We start from the raw sequence: 21,982 nt of genomic DNA on the forward strand, positions 1-21,982 counted from the left end.
TGAGACAACTTTTAACTTCCAGCCAGGCAACTGTCCAGGGTTGGGCAAAGGGCACCTCCACCCAAGGCCTCGGTGGGATGCTTGAACGAAGGCTGCTCTGGCCCAGATGCCGGTTGGTTTCTCGCCAAGTAATACTGTGTACACGGCCTTTATGTGAAATGCAGACTGTTTTCCTTTGGGTAGCAGACTCCTCTCTTTTATTGCTTACCAGGTGCAGCAGCAGGGACAGGAGCAGTGCCACGTGCCAGCCGCTCACTGCGACGCTGCCAGGAAAACCCTGGACACCCCGTGTGTTCACACCTGCCTAGGTTGTTTTTTTTCATCTGGCCCCAAGATTTGCACCGAGGCTCTGCAGAGATTTCTGTTCTGCTTCTGTGCTGACACTTCAAAGCCCTTGCACGGGGTGACCGACACGCTGCAGCATCGTCAGCTGGCTGGGCTGGACTCTGCTCCCTCGGCCCCAGCGTCCCCACGGGCTGGGATGTGGAGGGCGAGGGGAAAGCCACCCCTCTGAGGTTCTTTGGCATCACCCCTCATCCATCCCATTATGGACAGCACAGTCTGCTGGTAGGGCTGTGCTCTGCCTGGACGCCGTGGCATTCCTGCAGCCACTGTGCTGGCAGGTCCTGGCAGGGTGGCACATTTTTGGGGCCACTCTCACCATGACCCTGGCTTTGGGAAGGCTTCCTTCTTGGTTTCCTCACTCTGGCTTTGCCAGTCAGAATTTTGCCCAAACTCGGATTTTCTTGCCAAAATCTCTCCCCTGACACACATCTCAGACAAATGCCAACAGCCTGCCACGGGGGCCCAGACCAGACCAGGGGGTTTGCACCGTGGCTGTAGATGTGGCCTTAGGGAGGTGAGTTGTATGGGGCTTGCTCATCCAAAACAGGTGTGCCCTGGTCTAGTGGAAGGTGTCCCTGCCCATTGCAGTGGGGTTGGAAATATATGATTTTTAAGATCCCTTCCAAACCAAACCATTCTATGATTCCCGGTAAAGCTGACGCTGTCCACATCTGGCACAGGGTCCTAGGGTTGGGTCTGCACAATATTTTCTCTCTTGGACTCCTGATTCTTCCTATGCTGCCAGCAACATGAAAACTGGATAAGGCGCTGTTTTCCATCCATTTCCGCAACCTCCTTTGCCCCCCTGCCCTCCCTTTATGTTTTATTTCTGAATTAATGAGCGATCATTCACCTGAGATGAACCTCTGGGTCGTTACCTTTTCTTTGCTGCGTCCGTACCCCTGTAATAGCATTACTACCTTTTACTTGTTGTGGAGTTATTTAACATATAAAGATGGTTTGGTCCTTTTCTTTACAAAGATGGCTACAGTTCATGTTCCTTGATGTTCTATTAAAACTCTAATGTGACGTTTTACTACTGTAGATTGAAAGTAGGGTGCTTTAGGGTGAGATAGCCATGTGGCAAGAAACACAAAACCCTTCTGGATTACTTTAAAAAAAAAAAAAAAAAGGAAAGAAGAAAAAGGTTTTAAACAACAGCAACAACAAGAAAAAAAATCATTGTAACACTATGTAAAACTCCAGATGATAATTTAACTGACTATTAAATGGAGCTATTAGTAATCCCTGGCTCTGGCAAACTGGAGTGTTTGTTTATAGTTTTGGTCCTGTTGATGTCATCTTCTGGTCGCGGATGAAACACTCCCAGCCTTTGAACTTGGGTGAGTCTTCACACAAGTTTAGCATTAGCCTGTCTGCCCACTGGGTTAGCCAAGTCCCAAACCACTCAGCACACACAGACAGGGCCGTGTCCTGCTCCCTGCCTTGCCCACCTGCTCTGCCGGGCTTGGGAAGGTGTGGATGTCTGCAGGCACCTTCGGGTTTTCGTGGAAAAACTGCATTTACACATCCTTGGCAAGGGTCTCAGTCTGCAAACCTTCACAGGGGCTGGGAATTTGGAAGCAGAGTCAAAAAAAGCTTCTTTTAGCTGTTTTATTTTAGTACATAAGGTGGATGGGATGGTGCTGTCTGGTGTCCAGCCATCCCCTGAGAACATCCTGGTCCATCTGGCAGACTTTTGACAGAGGACTAGGAGCATCATGGATATTAACATCCTACAAATGATGTGAAAACCAGCACCTGGACAGAGGTGAGAGCTGCAAAGGATGCCTTAAAAGCCACTCACGGTGCAGTGTTGTGTCTAATGCTCAGGCCATCAGGACTTAAAAGGGCTGGTCCTTTGGCCAAGCCTGATGTGTATTCCCACCTGCCCTGCCAGATGGGTGGGAGACCTGGGGAGAGCCAGGGATTACTGCAGGCAGGCAGACAGGATGCCTGGGAGGACACAGGAGAGTGGGAATTTAGGGGCTGTAGCAGAGAAATCCATAGGAAACCAGACTTCATTAAGTCTCATGGAACAACTCGATTTTTATTTTTTTTTCCTCTTCCTGCTGCTAAAATGCAGGAAACTAAGCTAAAAATACACCCAATACTTTCCCTCTGCTATTTTCCCTACAAGTTAAGTGCTGTGGCTGCCACTGTCTCGTCGCACAATAACCTGTGGCTCTGGAATGAGACAGAAGGAGGAGGAGGAGGAAAAGAAAGGAGGAACAGAATGGGAAAGCAGCTCTTCACTCGGCTACTGCCATAGACAGCTGCTCTTTATGGTTTTTTATATGCAAAACATACAAGTGAGGTCCTGGTGGCTTGGGGCTGTGGGGGACCCCTTAATGTGCTGTCCTTCGTGGCAGCAAATCTGGCTCCACAAAATACATGATTTGGGGAGCTTTGCCCCTAAAGGGGACATTCAGTGTCACCAGGAGATGCTGTTCCTCCTCTGGGAGCGATGAGAGAGTCCATGCAAAGACCAGACATGAAGGAGAGGCTGGTGAGGAGCAAAGGGAGGCACATGACCATCAGAGATGGATGGAAGAAGAGCAAGGTTAAAACACAGGACAAAGGCTTTTTGGTGTTTCCCAGTCAATATGTACAAAGTTTATCTGGTTACTTTAAAAAAAAAAAAAATCTCCAAATCTTTAGGCAACTTTTTTGATTGTCCTCTGGCTCCAGTGTGAGCCACCCTGTGCTCCCCATCCCCAGGGAGGAGGTGTGTGAACATACACACACACACACACACACACACACACACTTTTCCCTGCATTTAAAGTGAATTAATCACAAAAACTGACCAGCCTTGGACCAGTTTGTAGCATAACCAGCAGAAGACCTGCAAAAGTGCTCTGGCACCTGGTGGCACAGCAAAAGCTGCCTGGGTGGCAGCCTTGAATTGTGGGGGGCATTGGAGGTGAGTGTTGCCCTTTAACCCAAAGGAGATCTTCCACTGGGCTGGGACAGCTCTGGGTGAGTCCATAATTTGGGGCAGAGGAAAAGTATGTGGGACCAAAGGTGCTGGGAATAGCCAAACCACCCCCCTGGCCCCACTTTGGCTGAATCAAGGAGACAAAAGAGATGGAGGATGAGAAGATTATTTATTTTTCATAGATTTTTATAAAAAATAATTATCAAATACAAAAAAATAAAAATAGCAGCAGCCTCCGTTGTGAATAAAACCCTAAAGGGGACAAAAACCGCTCAGTGTCGCTATAGAAGAACAATATTTGGGTACGTAGAAGCTGTCTGGTCATGAGAAGCACAAATGTCTACCAGCCAAGCCAGTGCCTCCAGTCCCACCCTCCCTGGCTCCCCTGTCCATGGATCACAGTCCCTTCCCTGCACACACAGGTGAGCAGGGACAAGATCAGGATTTTTGCCCCAAAAGGATAATAATTTGTCATCTGAACACATAAACATCCAGGTAACGCTGCCACCAGGCAGGGAAGGGTTTGGCATGGCAAGAGGTTGGGACTTGAAATTCTCTCTCTGTGTTTGTCACCCTCATACCACGTCCCCACCATCCCCTTTGTTGGGGGGCTGCTGGGATCCCCACTCCATCTCTGTTAGGACCCCTGGATCTCCCCTCCCTTGCACTGGTGGAGAGGTGCAGGCTGCCCAAGTTGAACCTCTTGGGGATGTTGGGCCAACTTTTATTTAAATTTCCCTGGGCTTATCTGAGGGAGGTCTTTTTACTGAAAAACTGATAATCTGACAAAAAATTGCCCAACTGAGAGTGCCTTTTGGGTGAAAACCTTGGTGTCACTTGTGTATGATGGGGACAGACATGTCAGTGTGTCTCTGCTGCAAAAGGAGACGGGACTCACTGTCCCCCACCTCTCCTCAAATCTCTGCCTAGACCAGGGATCAGGAGCACATGAGGTCAGGAAAGGGCTTGGAGAAAGACAGGGTATCTCCTGCGTGGATGCTGGTGGAATGTCCACACACCTCTGCCCCTACTCCTGTTTTCAGGTAAAGCACCACTGTAGGAAATGCCTGGCAAAAAAAAGCATGGGGAGATCTAGTGGAAGCCTGACGATGCCTTGAAAATCCCCAGTCTCTCCACACCGTGTCACCCTCTCTCCACCACTCCTTCACCAGACAAACCCTGGCTTGGAGCCTGTCTCCTGCAGCTGAACCTGGGGACACTCAGTCTGCTCTCCTACTCTCTGGTCCCTTCTCTGCTCTCTTCTCCTCCTTTCTCTGCCTCTTTACAGCACAAAACCTCTAGGGATAATCCCAGCAGGAGCCAGGCACCTTCCCTATTGCTGCCTCTGTGGGGCTGGGTCCCAGCTGCCAAGCTGAGCTTCTGGAAACCGATTATGGGGGCAAAGTTTCTTGTTGGGCTTCTTTGGGACTTGGAGTGAATCTGAAGATTTTTCTCTTGGTGCCTACAAGAGCAAGAGACTCGTTACAATCGGTGACTGTATGTCCAGTGTGATGGGCTTGGGCACAGAGGTAATAATGATACAACTAAGGAAAATCTCAGTGGGAAAAGATGATGCTCAGAGTCTCCTGACAGGTTTTTTGGGTCTTGTCTCTACTTGCATGACAGGGTCTGATCTCCTCTGAGAACTGCTGACAACACTGCTGAAAAACTCAGATGTGGGGAAAGAGAAGAAGGACCACCTCATCCTCCTTCACTGGAGCATCACACAGCTACTCTGGGTTGCCCACTACATCCCTTGTTTAATTGGATGCTCAGTGGCCAGGGCAGCGAGGCAGAGAAGGACTGTGGTGAGTCTGCTCCTACTGACCACTCAGTGACCCCATGGACACGTAACCCTTCCCAGAGGGCTCTGGAATAATGTGTGGTGGATGCCTGTGGTGCCCTCGAAGTCCATTGTGCTCGCTGGGATGATTCAATGGCACAGCAGCGTTTTTCTGAATCCCGGAATCCTGATCCAGGGCTCTAGGCAGTGCAAGGCAAAGCGCTGGCAAATCCCAAGGGCCAAACTTGGTGCCTGCAAGATGCCCAAACCACCTTCAGGTGTGAGCCTTTACCCCCTGGGAGCTTTCTCCTGGCATGGCCTGGGAGTTTGGCTTCTCTCTGTGTCCTCCTTCCAGCTCCCTTTCAGCAAGGAAGGGGAAATTCCCTGCTCCTCCCGCCCCGACCTGCGCTTTTCCCAATGGTTTGTACTTCACAGCAGCATGGGTGTGTGACAAAGGATATCCTTTCTCAGCTTCATCGAGAGCAAAGAAAATATAATATATATTTATATATATATTATATATATGTATATAGATATAATTAAGTTTAAATATTTGCAGAGAGATCACAACTACCTCGACCTTGCTAAAAGAAGCCTGTACAGCAGAGGGGGGGTGAATAGTGACAAAATCCAGAGCAAAGACAGACACCCAGATGCTGGACCAGGACAAACACCCGTGGCAGCACCTGGGCTCTCGGCGTGGACCCCAGCCCAGCGTGTGGCTGAGGCGGCACCAGACCCCTGGCTGAGCCCCTCGAGGGGGTTCGGGAGGGAGCAGCTGTGGGGAGGGGACCGCTCTGCCCTCCTGGGCTCCTCGGTGGCCTCGATCCTGCCCCTCCGTGCACAGCCGCCTTTTATCCCTGCCCGGCTCTTGTGTGGCCACCTGCCCCCTCACATCCCGCCGCTCCCCAGCGGCCCCTGGTGCTGCCCCTTCGCTCCTCCAGCGCTCGCCTGACCGAGAGAGGCCCCTCCCGCTGCTGCTACTGGTTCTCCTCGGCCGCCGGGTCACGGCACGTGCACTCGTCCTGGTCGCAGTCAGCAGCGAACGGGATCACCTGGGAGGACCAAAGGGAGAGCTCAGCCTCTGCCCTGGGATACCCATCTCCCGGCGCCCCTACGCCCCTGCAAGCCCCCTCCACCCCGGTGTGGACAGTAATAATGGATGTGTGGACAGACAGACACTTTGGGCTGCGCCTGTTGCAGAGAATGCCGGGCTCCGAGCTCACTGAGAAAGGGGCACAACCTGTCCCCAGCTCAGTTTTATTTGCTGCCTTTTCCTTTTTTTGTTAGCTTGTGTTTCATATATGCTGAGTTGGAAAGGACCCATCAGGATCATCAAATCCAACTCCTGACCCTGCACAGGACACTCTGGCAATCCCACTCTGTGCCTGAGAGGGTTGTCCAAATACTTCTTGAACTCTGTCAGGTTTGGTGCTGTGACCACTTCCCAGGGGAGCCTGTTGAGGGTTCAACCGCCCTTTGGGTGAAAAAGCTTTTCCTGATATCTAACCTAAACCTCCCCTGACTCAGGTCCATGCCATTTCCTCTAGCCCTGTCACTGGTCACTGGTGTTTAAAGTTTTGCAGCCAAGGGTCAGCTTGAATCTTGCGCCTCAAATGTCAAACCCTGGGAAGGAGTCTCCCCTGGTGGATATAAGACATTTGGAGTAGGGCAGGCAGTGGTAGAGCACCTCTAGGTTTAAGTTTTACTTTTGCCCCTGTTAGAAAGCTCCTTCTGTCCATGTCTGAACTGTTGGACTTGTCTCTCGAGCTACTCCTGGCTCTTCCTGGCTCAGCAAAGCACAAAAGTACCCCAGCCTCGCCTACTGCAGCTCCTGGAGGAACTCAACCAGGCTCCCAGCTGCAAAGCTGAGCTCTACACTACCCAGTGCAGTAGCCAGGGTAGGTGCCTCCATCCTTGTGCATTGTGGATTAAGAAAAGCCAGGCAGGATGGAGGCTCTGTGAGCAGCAACAGCCTTCAGTGGGGCAGGCAGTGTGTTTATGCAGCACCACCCACCAGCTGTGCTGCTTTGAGACATCCCAGGCAGGTAGGGAGACTCACTGCACGTAGCTTTCTCTGCAACAACTGCATGTGGCACAGCAAGACGATGTCACCTTAGCCAGTGGCAGCAGAGGAAGGAGGGCACCCACCAAGCATTTGGCTCCTGGTTGCCAGTTGCCTGGTCATGGGCTATGGGAGCCGAGAAAAGAGTTTCCTCCAGAGGTTTTATACACACCAGGCTCAGAGCCAAATATGGAAACACATTTGATTTTTCATAGCCTGGATTAGTCATGAGCTGGAGTAGTTTTTTTTCTTTTTTGATGATTAAACTCTGTATTCCTGCATCTGCCTTAACAGAGATGTGCTGGAGGCTTGTTGAGCGGAAGATCTGGGACCTGTGGGGGATGCAAGCTGGGTCTGGGTCTCCTGAGAGCCATGGGACCAAATCCTCCCACCTTCCACAGTGAACCAATCCTTTATTTTGGCCATGCCTTGCTCCAAGATGTCATGATATCGTTGTGGGGATTTCACTCATCACTTGGGTGTAAAGCTTTTTCTTTCCTATCTCAAGCGGATCTTCCCAGGATTTTATTTTTCCTTTTCTCTGTGTATGTATGTGTGATGAAAGGAAAAATGATTCAAGCTCCACAACAAAGATGAGAAGATCCAAATTCACATATTTTCGCAGTGAGAAATTATCTCATGCCCCTATGATTTGTTTTGCTGTTGGATATGATTAGGAAGGATGGGCTGTGAATGCTGGATAGTGAGTTAGATGGGAGGGAAGGTTGTGATGGGAGACAAAGAAGGGTCTGTACAACCCCAACGCCAAGTTGCTCCCCTTACACTATTCCTCCCTCCTTCCTTCCCCAGAAGAGGGAGGGAAACATAACCTACAGCAGAGGCCAGGAGACCATACCAGAAATCCCCTTGGACAGCTCAGTTGCACAACAAGGTGACCTGGGACTCACCGTGTCTAGCACTACGTCCTGTGGAAGTCGTTTCTTTGGAACTCGTTCCCCAAAACAAGAGGGAATCCCGTGAACCTCAGTGGGAGCTGGGCTGAGGTTTTAATCACGCTGGCCCAAGTCCAAAGCCCGCTCCTAATCAGTGGGATGATGTCTATCAGCTTCAGCTGGCTTTGGTTTAAAATCATGGGTTTGTTCTCCGTTCATGGGAGAATTGCACTGCAGGCTCGGTTCCACAGCCAGCACAGCCAAAGAGCAATGCTAGCAGTCACCCCTCAACCCCAAATCCCAGCCAACGCCACAGAGGGTGCTCTCTTACCTTCCTGGAGGACAGTGTGGAGGCGCAGCAGTCCCCACCGTCATACTGGCAGTACGCCCGGTTGTTGATGGTGTCACACCAGCCGTCTGCTTGGAAGGGCTAGGCAGGGAAACGAGGATTTGTGAAAGGGTTAGTCAAAAGCAGCAGGTTGCCTCCAAAAGCAGAGATCCCAGGTCCTCAGCAAGGCCCCTTCCACAGTACACAACTCCCTCTTCAAAGCCTAAGGGCACCAGTTATCCCGGCTGCTGTGGATGGAGCAGTGGGTGTTGCGAGGCCAGCAGCTGGAGGATCCAGAGAATTGTGTCAGAAATGTTAAATGGCACAAGCAGCCGTTCAGAAACCCATTTTATTTGTTGTTTAGTCACATGAGTCATTTGATGAGAGAAGAGAAAGAAGCATCTGGGGCTGAGAAGCAGCCAATGATGGCCAAGAAGCCACGTTGTGTGATGGGTGCAACCATCAACGGGCCTGAGAATGAACTGTTCTCTTGCAGTGAACCGTCAGGAACGGTCAGCAGCTGAGCTTTATTTGTCACAGATAGACACACCAGCACTGCCGAGCAGCATCTGAACTAGGTAGCTGAATGGAGAAGCCATTCATTAACTGAGAGATTAGTAATGAAATGCTGCTTCTGCTTCAGGCTCTGGGATTGGCAGGTACTGGCCCAGCAACCTCCTCCAGGAGGACTGCTGTCATCAGAGTCCCAGAATGACAGAATGGTTTGGCTCGGAAGGGACCTTAAAGACCATCTCGTTCCACACCCCCTGCCATGGGCAGGGACACCTTCCACTATCCCAGGTTGCTCCAAGCCCCGTCCAACCTGGCCTTGGACACTTCCAAGGATGGGACAGTCACAGCTTCTCTGGGCAACCTGTGCCAGGGCCTCACCACCCTCACAGTCAAGAATTTCTTCCTAATTTCTAGTCTAAACCTACCCTCTACCAGTTTAAAGCCATTGCTCCTTGTCCTTGTCGAAAGTCCCTCTCCAGCTCTCTTGGAGCCCCTTTAGGTACTGAAAGGTGCTTTAAGGTCTCCTCAGAGTCTTCTCCAGACTGAAGAGGACTCTTGGTGGAAACCTTGGCACCCCATTGTTCATGGAAGTAGATGACCCACTTCATTGGGTCTGGTGGCCCCAAACAACAACAAGCTTCCAAAAATACCCATACTCAGCCTTTGATGCTGGACACCCACCTGTAGCACCCCTAAACCTAATGACAGCTGAAAAATGTCCCTGCACTGTGATTGCTCTGCATCCACTGTGCCAAAGCCAACTTGTGGGACTGGTGATAATACCAATAATTCACATGAAAAAGCCATGCCAAAACCAGGGAACCGCTGTAGCATTTTGTCCTCGTGACTCACAAGGAACAGAAAGGGGCTCAATGCAGGCTAGGCTAAACTTTAGGAAGTAGCAGCAGAGGTTACAGCAAACCACCAAGTCTGGTCTCTGCTATCAGTACCGCAGGCCAAATCCAGGCATCCACAGAGAGACTGAATTTGCCTGGAAGATCTCAGAAGAAGGAGGAACACACCTTCCTGCGGCTGAGTATTGAGGCACAGCCAGATTAGGTAGCTCACTCAGAAAAAAAGACAGTATTTTACTCCCATCATTGCTGTCACAAATCACATCCAGGAGACCAGGGTGCAATTTCATCAAGGCAACAGGGTTAACAACACTCTTTCACTGAAAGGCATCAGGTGGGTCTTAAATGATGGTGATCAAAGAAGGTCTCTAAGCCTGGAAGCAGCTCTGAGCACCGGGAGGGCCCAGGCAGGGATGTCGGGGCTGGGGGTGCAGGGATGCAGTCAGGGGATCAGCCAGGGCCACTGGCAGGGGAGAGCTCTTCTGGGTGTGATTTGCTTTTGCAGCCTTCCACACGGTGGAGTTTTTCCTTGAGCTCTGCTCCATATGTCATGACTCACTGGCAAAACAACACCCGCCGCTTCGGCAGTTTCCATACAATTACGGGGAGCTTTGCCCATCCCGGCTGCACAGGTCTGAAACGATTTCCAGATCCTGTGTGCAAGGTGGGGGGAGGACAGACACAGGGACAGGATGAGGAAGGAGAGGCTCTCAGTCTCTCTCTACACCTATTAGGGCTAACTGCCCCCTCCTCTCAACCCACAGGAGCCCGTTCCCCACCCTAAACAAATACAGGCTCCTATGGCAACACTCGTTGGGGAAACTTAACAACTCATGCTCCAAATTACATTGGAAAAACATATGAGGGGAAAATAGAAAATGACTAATTGGACTCGAGGCTCAAGAGAGCCAGGCACAGGGTTTGGGGACTGCTGTCCCTGCTCCTTGCCTCGTGTTTGGCGAACACAGTGACTCCTGTGCCTCTGCCTTGTTGAGAATCTCCAGCTGGTTTCATCTTTGTAAGCAGAGAGAGAGAGCAAAGTGGTGGGTCACCCTCGAGGGCACAGAAGGCATACATCTGTCTCACTTTGGCCTTGCAAAAGTCACTGCCAGGTAGGACATGGGCAATGCAATGGACTAAGAGCGAGTGATGTGAGAGAGGAAAACCCACACAGACCCTGTCCTTCAGACATGTGGCTCCGCAGAAATCAGTGCCAGTGGTGGGAGAAGGGAGGTTTGCCCAGGCTGGCGACTCGCAGAAACGCTGGCAGGAGAAAGGAAAACACCGATGCCCTCCCTGGATGCGATCCAGGGAGATGGATATGCATCACTCAGCATGGGGGGGGAGAAAGGGCTGGCTGAAATGCCTCTTATAAACGGGGAAAAAGTGAATAAGGTAATTGCTGCGACCGCTCCACGCCACGTAAAGTGGCGGGACGGCTTGGCCAGGCCGAGTGCCACCACGGGAGCCGGGCTGCGTCAGCAAATCTCCCCGCTCCCACCATCCATCTTCCTTGTTTGTTCAGTCAGGAGCTTCAGCGGGGCAAGTGTTAGCACGTGGAGGTGCAGCCTCTGGCACCGCCGGGCCCGAGCCCTGCGCTGCCGGCACAAAAATAGTAACCGCGAATCAAGCGCTTGGCAATTTAAATAGGCTAAAAAAACACAGGCTCTCAAAGCTGGGAGCAGGCACGAGTGAAAAGAAAAAACAATTAAAGGGGGGAAAAAAATAAAAGAGGGGAAAAATATCGCAGGCGAAGGAGGGGTGTGAGAGAGGATTGGTTAGATCCTGATGCGCCCTGGGCAGAAGCATCTCGGAGGGCTCCGTGGTGCTGTTTCTCTGAAGGCTGCTAAGAGATGCCATGCAGGGAGCAGTGTCTGTGCACAGTATTTTTCCACAACCCTTGCAGAGTGCCTGGGCTGGCTCCCTCCCCAGGGCTGTCGTTCTGCCCAAAGGGGAGTCCCCAGTGCCATCAGCAAGGCAGGCAGGGTCCAGGCACTTTTCTTCAAACCCACACTATAAGTAGGTTGATTCAGTGTAAAAGAGCATGAAAGGGTGCAACAGGTGAAGGAAAGATGAAGAATAAATCACAGATTCCATCAGTCATACATATTTCAGAGCTGCATCACAGGTGTTTGATTAACCCTCTTTCCCAGAAATGCAGGTTTTGCTCTGGCTGAGCAGACCTGAAGGCTCAGCACCTTGCTTTTGGCCACTACCCCTTCCAGGTGCTTCAGGGGAAGGTGGAAAAAAAGAAAAAAAATAACCAACAAACCAGCATTTACCCGGCCAAATGTGTAACCAAAGAGCTGAAAAGACTCTCCTGCTCTGCCACTGAGATGGAAAGTGCTTGTCATTTCTATCTGCCCACAGCCATTGAAATTCCACATCCCAGTTTCAGGGAATCAAGTCCAGCCTTAAGAAGCAAAATGTTTTCTCCCAGCCTGGTCCTGGGCTTTGTGACTGATCCATCCAAGGAGGGTGCATTACTACCTTTCAAGCAGCTTCTAAGTCAGCATAGATTTTGCTGTCCTTTCATTTTTCCCTTTAGGATGGCATTTTGGGCATCAAGCTTAGACCCTTTGTATGCTGACACAACCATGCGTGTCCCCGCAGCTGAGGAGGTGCAGGTGTCTTCATCCTCCTCAGCTGTCCCTGTCAAGGCCACCCCAGAAAAACAAGGGAACCATCATTTCATAGGAAAAACAGGCAGGGACGAGCCCTGGAAAAGCTGCTGCTGCCCTCAGGCTTTGTGCATCAGCCTCACTGCTGTTAATTCTGCTCTTGCGATGGATGAGTCCTTAGTGGTGGAAGGATCAATTGGAAACCCCAACCTTTTGGTGGCAGGGGGATGTCAGCCCAAACCAGGGCTCACAGAACCATGGGACACGAACCTGAGCTGCCCCAAGGCTGGAGAGGGCTGCAGCTTCAGGGGTCTAAGATGTGCAAGAGAAGTGACATCCCAGGTGCTGCCCACGGCAGGGAGGAGCAGGCAGGGATATGAGGGGAAAGGAAAGCATGGAGAGAGAGGCTGCAGCCTTGTCCAGGGAGAGACAGAGGGCAGCTTCTCCCTGCCGGATGCCTTCCCTTCCTCCCCACCTCAGCCACTAGCCAAGATATTTCCAAAAGCTCTGGGAGGTCCCTGGGAGGACTTGAAGAGTGCCCAAAGCCTTGTTCAACATCTGGTTCACTTAAAGCACCAATACATCCACCACCTCAGCCTGGGTTCCCTGGAAACTTCCCCTCCCATCCCTGGCCCAACGTCCTTCCAAACCACTGTTCCTCTACAGAAAACTGGGGCTGGTGTCAGTCCCCAAGGCCACCGCTGTGACAGGAGCCAGTTAAAGTGATGCCATTAGCACCGTGTCCCCAGGACACATCCCTTTCCTTACACACACTCACGCTGGTGAGGCAGAGAGCCCGGCCATTCTTGGCTCCCCCTGCTTGCCCAGGGAAGTTGACTGGGAATGCAGACTGTGGGAGGAAATGACAATGTTCATTGTTTGGATTAAATATTTTTCTTGGCCCTCTCTCTGTTGCAGTGTGTCTTTTATTTTATTTTTTCTCCCCCCCCCCCCCCCCCGCCCCTTGACACCCCAAGCACATTCACTTTCCCTCTCTCCTTCCTGAGGCTCTCCAGCACGCAAGGAGGAAATCAGCTCTGAAAAACACAGGGAGGGACAGAGAGGGAACAGGGCTGCCTTCTGCTCAGAAAGTTTTCTGGGATGTCTCCCTGCCCTGAGCCACCCTGAGCAGTGAGCATCGCTCAGAGGAAGAGAACTCTAGAAATCTGGGAAGATGCACCTGGGACCAACTGGCCCGAACAAGGGGAAAGAAAAACAAAGTCCTACAGACCTACTGCTTCATTCCCCACTTTTGTGTCTTCTGAGACAGTTTTTGTCCTCTGAGATGTCCCTCCACTCCTTTTGAACTGTGGCAGCTGTCCCTTGGAGGCACATGCCTGTTTGTTGGAGACATCATGGACCTGCCCCAGCATCTTAGACACAGCCAGAAAGCAAAATGGAGAAATTCCAATTGCTTCTATGCCTGCTGGTGTTCCTGAGCCATTCACCAGCTTAGCATGCAGGTGGCTTTCACCACACCTTGGGTCTCCAAAAACATTTGCTCCAGCTCCAACATCCATCTCCCCAAGCCTCACTAAGGAAAGAACCAGTGCGAGCTGAGGTTGGACAGGATTGGTGTCTGAAGAGGGATGGAGAGCAGACATTAGGCTGCTGCTTGTTCTCCAGCCTGAATGCTGCTGCAGGTGGCCAACCTGGGAGAGCAGGTCTTGCCTTCATGGTGTCTGAAAGTGCTTCTGTGTCCCAGGCCAGCATTTAGCTCAGACACATTTCTGCTACAGAAGTGAGCATGAGACACTTTGGGCTAGTGAATGGGGATGCACTTCTTTATCCCTGTCCTGCTCTGCACCGTGCTCCTCAGGGATCTCCTGTCTTAGCAGACAGCCATGTGGAAAGGGCTTTGCACAGTCCTTGGGGGCAAGAGGGAAGAAGGGTATGGAAAGCTGGAGTAGATAAACACCACATCAGAGCAGGCCTTTGCTTCCAAAACAACATCCATGTCCATGAGGTATTCACAGTGAGGTCCTTAGCCTTGTCTTTTTTACACTCCGATCCCAGTGCTAACTGGAGAAGAAAAACAGAAGCAGGAAAGAACAGGCAGAGTGAAGCAGAGGAAGACGCCGTGTGTCAACAGTGCTCCTGGCAAGCGTGGTGGTTCCCAGAGACAGTCCCCAGCACTCACCATTCCCAAGGACACTGCTGCACACACAAGAGACCACGAGCACCAGCCTGCCATCCTGCCCTCAGCAGTTCGCCTGCTACACGGATCAGATCTCCTGCCAAGCCATTTGTGCAAAATATGTTGCAGGATAGAACGGGTTATGGAAAACAAGCCCTGAAAACCACAAGGGCCTCCTGACCCACTTGTATCTGGTTTCTGCCAAGTTCTTGTTACAGATCTTAAACAGAAAGAAAAACAATGTACGAGGGATGAAGGAGCTGAAGGGGAATGAATATTCGTGTTGGAAGAACAGTTGGCTGGGCTGTGCTCAGGGATGTTTGTTTATTATCAGAAACGACTCATTGATTTTTATTTCAGTGGTTTTCCACTCCCTCAGCATCACCGGCTGCACGACTGTGACTGCTGGGAGAGGGGAAAGCGGGACATGGATGGGGAGGGAGGGGTGGCACCTGAGCTGGAGAGGGCAGAGAAGCAGCTGTAGGTCGGGGTCAGGGCATCCCAAGTGCAGGGCTGCTGGCACAATGTGGCTCGGGGAAGCTGGGGCTGCTCCCACCTCTCTGGGGCTCCACCACCACTGGTGGTGGGCCTGGATGCTGCAGTCCTACCCACTCCAAAAGACCCCCACCTTTCAGGGTCCTGTCCCTGCAGGTGCCTGTCCCTCATCCTGCAAGGGATGCTGCTGTGTGATCATTTTATTTCCCTCAGCTTTGTCTCTTAAGAAAATGAGGCTTCTGCAATCACACTCCACATGCGTGCAGGGGACAGAGATCTTCTCGCTGTTTAGGAAAAGCATTACTCAACTGAGATTTTTTGGAGGAGGAATGGGTTTCTTTGGGCTCATCCTGGAAGGCTTTATCCCACCTTAAAACTACATCCTACTGTAAGCAGCCTGACTGGGCACAGTCCTAAACTGTGCCAGGGGAGGTTTAGGTTGGGTATTAGGAAGAAATTTTTTACAGAGAGAGTAATCAGACATTGGAATGGGCTGCCCAGGGAGGTGGTGGATTCTCCATCTCTAGAGGTGTTTAAGATGAGACTGGATGTGGCATCAGTGCCATTATCTGGTAACTACGGCGGGGTTGGATCAAGGGATCGACTTGCTGATCTCAGAGGTCTTTTCCAACCAAGTTGATTCTATGACTGCTTATACCAAGAGCAGCATGAAAATGTATCCAGCAGGTACGTAGAGAGCTCCCCATCTTGCCTTCCAGCATGAAGGGCTTTGTTTTTGCCAGTCAGGGGCCAGATCTGACCCAGAAGTGACCACTACCTGCAGTCCACGCTCCGTGTGCTCCCCCACCATCTGCATTAAGCCTGGTGGAAGACACAACACGGCCTGCTCCAAGAGGTGAGAGAGAGTGATGATGTGAGAATCATGAGAGGGTGACTAAACTCTGGCCATGCTGCAATTACCTGGTTGCTCCAGAGAGTCCCCTTGGAGAAGCTGGGGTGCCTGTGGTCCTTATTGCCTTAATCCCCAGAAGTACAAAACAGAATCATTCCCAGAGCAGAGCCTCAAGTTTCTGACCAGTTTCTTGTGCTGACCTTGCCATGGTACAGAATCAGAGACCCCCAAGCCCGGGAGGAGGGACAGCCAAGGGTCTCCAGCCCCTCTGATGCCAAGGAGCAGAGGCAGCTGGACTGGCTGCAGTGCTTTGCCCAGGGAGGGAATTGCACCCTGTCTCCCATCACATCAAAGCACAGCAGTGAGATTTTAAGTGAGGCCTCCCACTGTCCCTATTTCATATGCCTTTGGAGGGGTTAATTCTGACTGACAAATGCTGGACACAAGCTACAAATATGCCAAGTGAGGGTTTTGAACATGCCGGTGGGAAGAGCCAGGATCCACTGAGGTCCTTGACTACCTGTTGTATCGAGAGACTCGGGAACAACCTGCAACCACAAATGCACTTCAATCCCTATTTCATAATTTCCATTGTAATACCTCAGGAAAACCACAAAAGAGGGAACAGATTAGTGTTTTACGACCGTGATAACATGACCAGCAGCATGCACGAGGGCAGCGAGACCTTGTCCTCCTGCAGGGAAGACCTGAGGAATTCCCAGCAGCTCATGCTCCCAACAGCATTCTGGCATGGCCCATCTTCACCCAGGGTGTGAGGCAGAGACCTCAAGCCAAGGTCCCTTCCAATTAACCCTTTGCTACCTGCATGCAATGATGACACGAAGCTGGGGGTGGGGATGAGGTTAGTACATTGCACGATGTATTGGCTGCCCAAAAACCCTGCCCAGCGTTGTCTCTGATCACTTCAAGAGCAGCCTGCCTTCCTCTGAGCGCATTTGAGCAGGACAGCAGCGGTTACCCCGTCCTGTGAATAACACTGGGCAGACACAATGATGATAAAGCAAGTGAACTTTTGCACTAAACCACAGCCACAATGGGAACCACGGGAGTCCCTGTGGTGGGAGGTAGAGGAGTGAAGGGAGAGGGTGTTGCACAGAGTAGGAGGTGCTCTATAACAGCCATGGCCAGGTAGACTATTTTGCAGTATGGCAGGAATAGTCCAACCTGATCTGCTGCACTGACTGATTGTTGATTTCTCCTCTGAAGTCAACAGCCTCAATTGCTTTAGGGTACAGGAAGAGGATTTATTAGAGGTGGTCACCTTGGAATGGCCTGGGAGAATGTGCCCCAGATACTGCAAACACCTCCCTCACGGTGGCCGAACACACCACCAGGACCAAAACCGCCTCCTCCCACCCCATGGCGGGGAGGAGGGGTTTCTCTCCTCCTCCACTCCCCCCTCCCCACAGCCCCAAGCCCCCTCCCTTGGTGCCACCATCTGTTTTTCTACTGATGGCAGGGGACGAGATGTTCCGCTGGCCCTTGAGAGGCGAAGCGCGCTCGGCACTAACTCGTATTCCTGACGGGCTCCTGGAAGGGTTTGCATCCCTCCCTCCCTCCCTCGCCGAAATATGTGCCTTGCTGCTCCTGCACTGGGGAACTTGGCAAGGCACAGCGAGAGACAGGGAGGCAGATGGACGACCAGATTAATGGAAAGAGAAGGGAGGTGGGGAGAGGAGCGAGAGGGATGAGCCGGCAGGCTGATCCACTGCCAGCGTGGGATAAAGATGAGCGAGAGTCCTTCTAATGCCATTGCATGGTGACCTGGACTTTCCAATGTGAGGCAGAGCTCCAGCTGGGTCTGGGAAGGTTGAGCCTTGGCTACTGCTCCCATGCCCCGGCCTGAAGTGACTCCACCAGGGAGAGACGGTACAAGCTGCCAGGTGGCCTGGATTTCTCTTATGTAGGGTTGTTCCCCTCACTGAGGCATCCAGAAGAGAAAGCTTCCTGATCCAACACACACTTGGCAGTCAATGGGGAGACAACGGAATCTCCAAGGGGTGACTCAGACCTGAGGTGACATGGACAGTCCACTGGAATAGCATTTTCCCTGCCCAGTGGATGGCAGAGTCTGTGCTCTTAAAGGAGGTGTCTCCATTGAGGGATTCCTGTGAAAGGAGGAGGACCCTGGGACTGAGATGTCCCATGGACTTGTCCAGTGAAGCTGAACCACATGAGGAGGGGGGGACCATGCAGTGAGGATAAATTACAGGTTATATTCCATCTCTACTCTACTCCCTCTGTCTGATGCCTCCATATCCCCCAACAGATTGGATTCCAAGTGAAACGGTCCCTGAGAGCTGCAGTGCTTTAGGTCACAACGATGGGGGCAGGAGAGGACCAGGAATGAGGATGGAAGCCAGCACAGATAAGGTGGAAACAACATTCAGGGCATTATCTGTGGTCAAATGGGGAGAATGGTAACATCTCCATTCTTCCCAGTGCCAAGCAGCAGCTCCCAGAACAACACTTTGAATGAGACACTTTTGGTAAGTTATTCCTCGTGGCAAGACAATGACTACTGTAAAACACAAGTTATAAAAAAAAAAGTTAACTAGGAAGACTTGTGCTATTGCTTCAACCTTAACAATTTGCAGCACTGTGGGAGGAAACACAATGAAAAGAATAATCAAAGACACATATGGGAGAGGTGAGGAGGAGGAGAACAGGGATGAGGGTGTAAGCTGTATCAAAAAGGAGAGCATCAGGGTGAAAGAAACTATCTGAGGATGAATCTTCATTAGTGTTACAGCGAGTGACTGTGACCTTAAAAATAGGCCTGCACTGATGAAACTGCTAACAAGGAAGAAGGCACTGTTCCACAGAGGGGGATCAGGATATCTGACAAATAGTTAGATGACCTGAAGGACTAGAGAGAGAAACAAGATGACATTTGCTCGTATAAAATTGAAGGGCAACCTCTTGTACTGATGGCAAAACATCTGCTGTTAGCTTGGCACTCATCAGTTGGAAACAAAGGAGGCAGAGAAAGATCTGGGTGTACTTGCTGACCTCAGGATATCTGAGCTGCCAGACTGATGCAACTGTAGGAACAAGAGATAAGAGTCCTGTGTCCCATCAAAAGAGATGTTTCCAGCACAAGGAAGCTTTGTACAGGGCTTTGGTGCGACCTCAGATGGAAGAGCATGTACTGACTGCTTGGTGGTTGCTGATGAAACATTAATTGAAAGCAGTAAAAGCATTAAAAAGTCCACAGGGGTGATGGAGAGCATGGACTCTCTCCATCTTCTGGTGGGACAGATTTTGGCTTTGCTTAACCTCCTGTATGCCAAGAGTGCTGCCTAGAATTGCTTTCTAAGAATAGGGGGTGAGCAGCAAACAGGAACAGAAAGAGGTCATGCTTGGTGGCTGATGAGAAGACAGTAACTGTTACAGTGAGATGTTGAGACTTCAAGCAGTCAGTATCTTTCTCTCTCACGCACAAATAAGCTGGCATTTTTCATCATTCCCTACAGGATCTCTCACTGAAGGCACAGACCCAAGGTGAGGTGCAGGAACCACAGGGGAGGAAACACCAGGCTCAGTCTGGTGTACCTGACCATAAAGGAGCATCAGCTTTCTGTCACCTGAGCCACATAGGGAGGGAAGAAGGAGCACCTCACACCCCATCTGCTTCTTTTTTGGAAGGACCAACTCCCAGAGAGCACAAAGCGAAGTTCTCCCTTGCTAGCAGAACCACCACAGAGATGATCACCACAACCATCCAGACTGCTCTTCCACATAAGCCACCCCACTTCAAATACCTTACTTACCCTAGATCTGAGTTAAAAGATGTGGTTTAGAAGACCCGGAGCTCCCAAAACGCCAGAGGATCCATCACTAACCTCTGGTACTCAATCACCCAACACCTCTCCAGCACACAGCACCTCATTGCCCTACTCTTTCTGCCTGTGTCTTGCAGCAGACACGCACAACACAGCCACCAGTCCAGGAAATAACTACTGCACCTCCTGTAGACCATAAGGTTTCCTTCCTGGGGACGTGCCCCCTGCAGCATCGCCCTTTCTCCCACACTTCAGTCGACAAAGAGCTGAGCTAGGCAGAACCGGGGAGCAAAAGCAATCATTCGCATTAAAATGAGCACATAAAAAAATATAATCAGCAAAACCCAAAGCTATTTTTGGTGTGCAAACTCCATTTACATTTTCCTTTTTGGTAAAAATCCCAAATTTTCAGCATACAACATTCCAAAATTCCCCCACTTTTTCCTTTTATCCTCAATCATAATAACAACTAGTGCTTGACAAAGACTGCCTATTTTTAATTTCCTCTGCGAACTGACTCCAGGCTGCCTATGATTTTCTCCTGCCTGGTCATTATTCAAAGCGAAATGAGTGGCTAACCAATTTCTGCAAGGAATTCTTTGTCTGCAGATTCTTCAGGAGCAGTTTGTTTTGCATGTACAAGGCTGGAAATCCTGGTTGTTTGGGTTGGACGCGTGAGTCACACAGGGCTTTTCTGGACCCGTGTTACTCTAGAACTGCGGTTCTGGTTAAGGAAATATTCCAGCTTGGAGTCAGCTCGGGCTTTTTGGGGGATACCCCTTGCCAGTGAAATCCTTTTGCTAGAATATTCTTCCCGGGCTGGCCAAGAAGCAGGCAGGCAAGGAAATATTGTGCAGCTCTCGCTCCCCAGCATCGCCCTTGGCTGTGAGGGGACCGTACCCCAAGGACACTTCCTCATTTATCTCCACTCATCCAGCAAGACCTGGCCCAGCCCAGAGCAAACAGGAGGGCAAAGCCATCTGGCTTCGTGCTGGAGCAAGTCTTCATTGCCAGGAGCTCTCCTGTGAGGGGCAGGCAGCTTGTGCTGGGGACAGGGAGGGCTTACCTCGCACGACTGGATGCAGTGAATGACGGAGGGGTCCGGGTACCAGCGCAGCCTGCCAGTGCACACGATGTTCTGGGAGGGAAGGAGAAGAGAGCTCTTAGGTGAGTTGGCAGAGGGAGGGAAACGGCCACCAGCGCTTCCTGGGGCTAGAGGGTCTCCTACAACACTGTATTGCTCACTGTGGGACAGAACAGCAGTAGCACACCCAGAACTCTCCCTGCACCCTTTGAGGCCCAGCAAACCCAGGGCACCTGCAGCTGGGTCACCCACAAACAAGGGTATGTTGCTCAAGGCAGAGCCCACACACACACACACACACACACACACACAGATGTATATTGGTTTGACTTGGTCTTGAAGGTCTTTTCCAACCTTAATGTTTCTGTAGTGATACAAAATTAGAAAAGGACCAAGGGAGATGGCAGGGATCACCAGAGAAGTGGGTTTAGATGGCACTGCCACCACATGGTGTCTGACTTGTCCAGGTGCTGCTGCTGCGGAAACAATGACAGGCTGGAGACTGCCACCATATCCCTGGGTGATGCTGGATTCACCAATTTCTTGCTCATACAGAGTGGAGGTTCAGCCAGTCATCGCTCGGTGCCTGCATCAATCGACCCATTGATGCCTGCTCAGGCTCCAAAAACCGCGTCCTGGAAGGGCTCATCTCCCCAGACCTGACCTGGAGCAGATACGCCAGACTGACCGTCACTCTGAGGTTCTCTGTGGTATTTACGAGGCACGAACTCAGCTGTGGCAGCCAGATGGACACAAGAGCGAGATGTGAAGGGCTCGGTTTCACGGCCCTGGAACGCGCCGTCCCGCTCGTTCAGCTGGGGTTTGTGGGGAACACTCATGATTACACAGGGGGAAGAAAAGCCCCACCGCACATGCAATTTCCTCCTTGTAAAGCTCAGGCAGGCTTTGAAATCTGAGGCCCCATAAAACAGCGTCTGGCCTGTGAAAGTGTCCTAGGATGCCCTTCGCAGCACGGGAGTCACACAGAGGGGTAGGTGTGTTTTCTCCCAGCCTCCTGTTTGACGTGTGCAGTGCCAGGCAGACCAGCTCCAGCATTCCCAGGTGGCACAGCAGCTAGAGATGGGGCAGCTCTGCCCACACAGAGCTGCTGCAGGTCCTTCTGCTGCATGTTGGGTCAGGACCGTGATGGGGCTGGAGCAGGATGAGGTCCTGGTCATGCACAGGCAGTGCAGGGAAGGCAGACCCAGAGAGAGCCACCCTGATGGGGCAGAGACTGAGGATTCTGGCTGAGCTCACCAATTCC

The 21,982-nt window shown here is 51.3% G+C and overlaps 2 protein-coding genes across 3 annotated transcripts in view; one reads left to right on the forward strand and one right to left on the reverse strand.

Moving 5' to 3' along the window:
- ASTN1 (astrotactin 1) overlaps positions 1-5,007 on the forward strand; it is a 58,320-nt gene extending 53,313 nt beyond the window's left edge. Inside the window, exon 23 of one of the 2 annotated variants that reach the window (XM_027903966.1) lies at positions 4,913-5,007. In XM_027903966.1, coding sequence (XP_027759767.1) covers positions 4,913-4,919 — 7 coding nt within the window. In that variant the 3' untranslated portion in view covers positions 4,920-5,007. Of the gene's footprint in view, positions 1-211; positions 533-4,912 lie in introns of those variants that run through there. The other variant, XM_027903965.1, reaches the window with a different exon arrangement.
- Positions 5,008-5,265: 258 nt separating this feature from the next.
- PAPPA2 (pappalysin 2) overlaps positions 5,266-21,982 on the reverse strand; it is a 90,763-nt gene continuing 74,046 nt past the window's right edge. Inside the window, exons 21-23 of the mRNA XM_027903961.1 lie at positions 20,701-20,772; positions 8,359-8,457; positions 5,266-6,124 (exon numbers count right to left, since the gene is read on the reverse strand). Coding sequence (XP_027759762.1) covers positions 6,050-6,124; positions 8,359-8,457; positions 20,701-20,772 — 246 coding nt within the window. The 3' untranslated portion in view covers positions 5,266-6,049. The remainder of the gene's footprint in view (positions 6,125-8,358; positions 8,458-20,700; positions 20,773-21,982) is intronic.

The sequence above is a fragment of the Empidonax traillii genome, unplaced genomic scaffold, assembly GCF_003031625.1.
Source record: "Empidonax traillii isolate 1590-97213 ecotype Southwest subspecies unplaced genomic scaffold, ASM303162v1 scaffold1002:size361594, whole genome shotgun sequence".
NCBI classification, from domain to species: domain Eukaryota; kingdom Metazoa; phylum Chordata; class Aves; order Passeriformes; family Tyrannidae; genus Empidonax; species Empidonax traillii.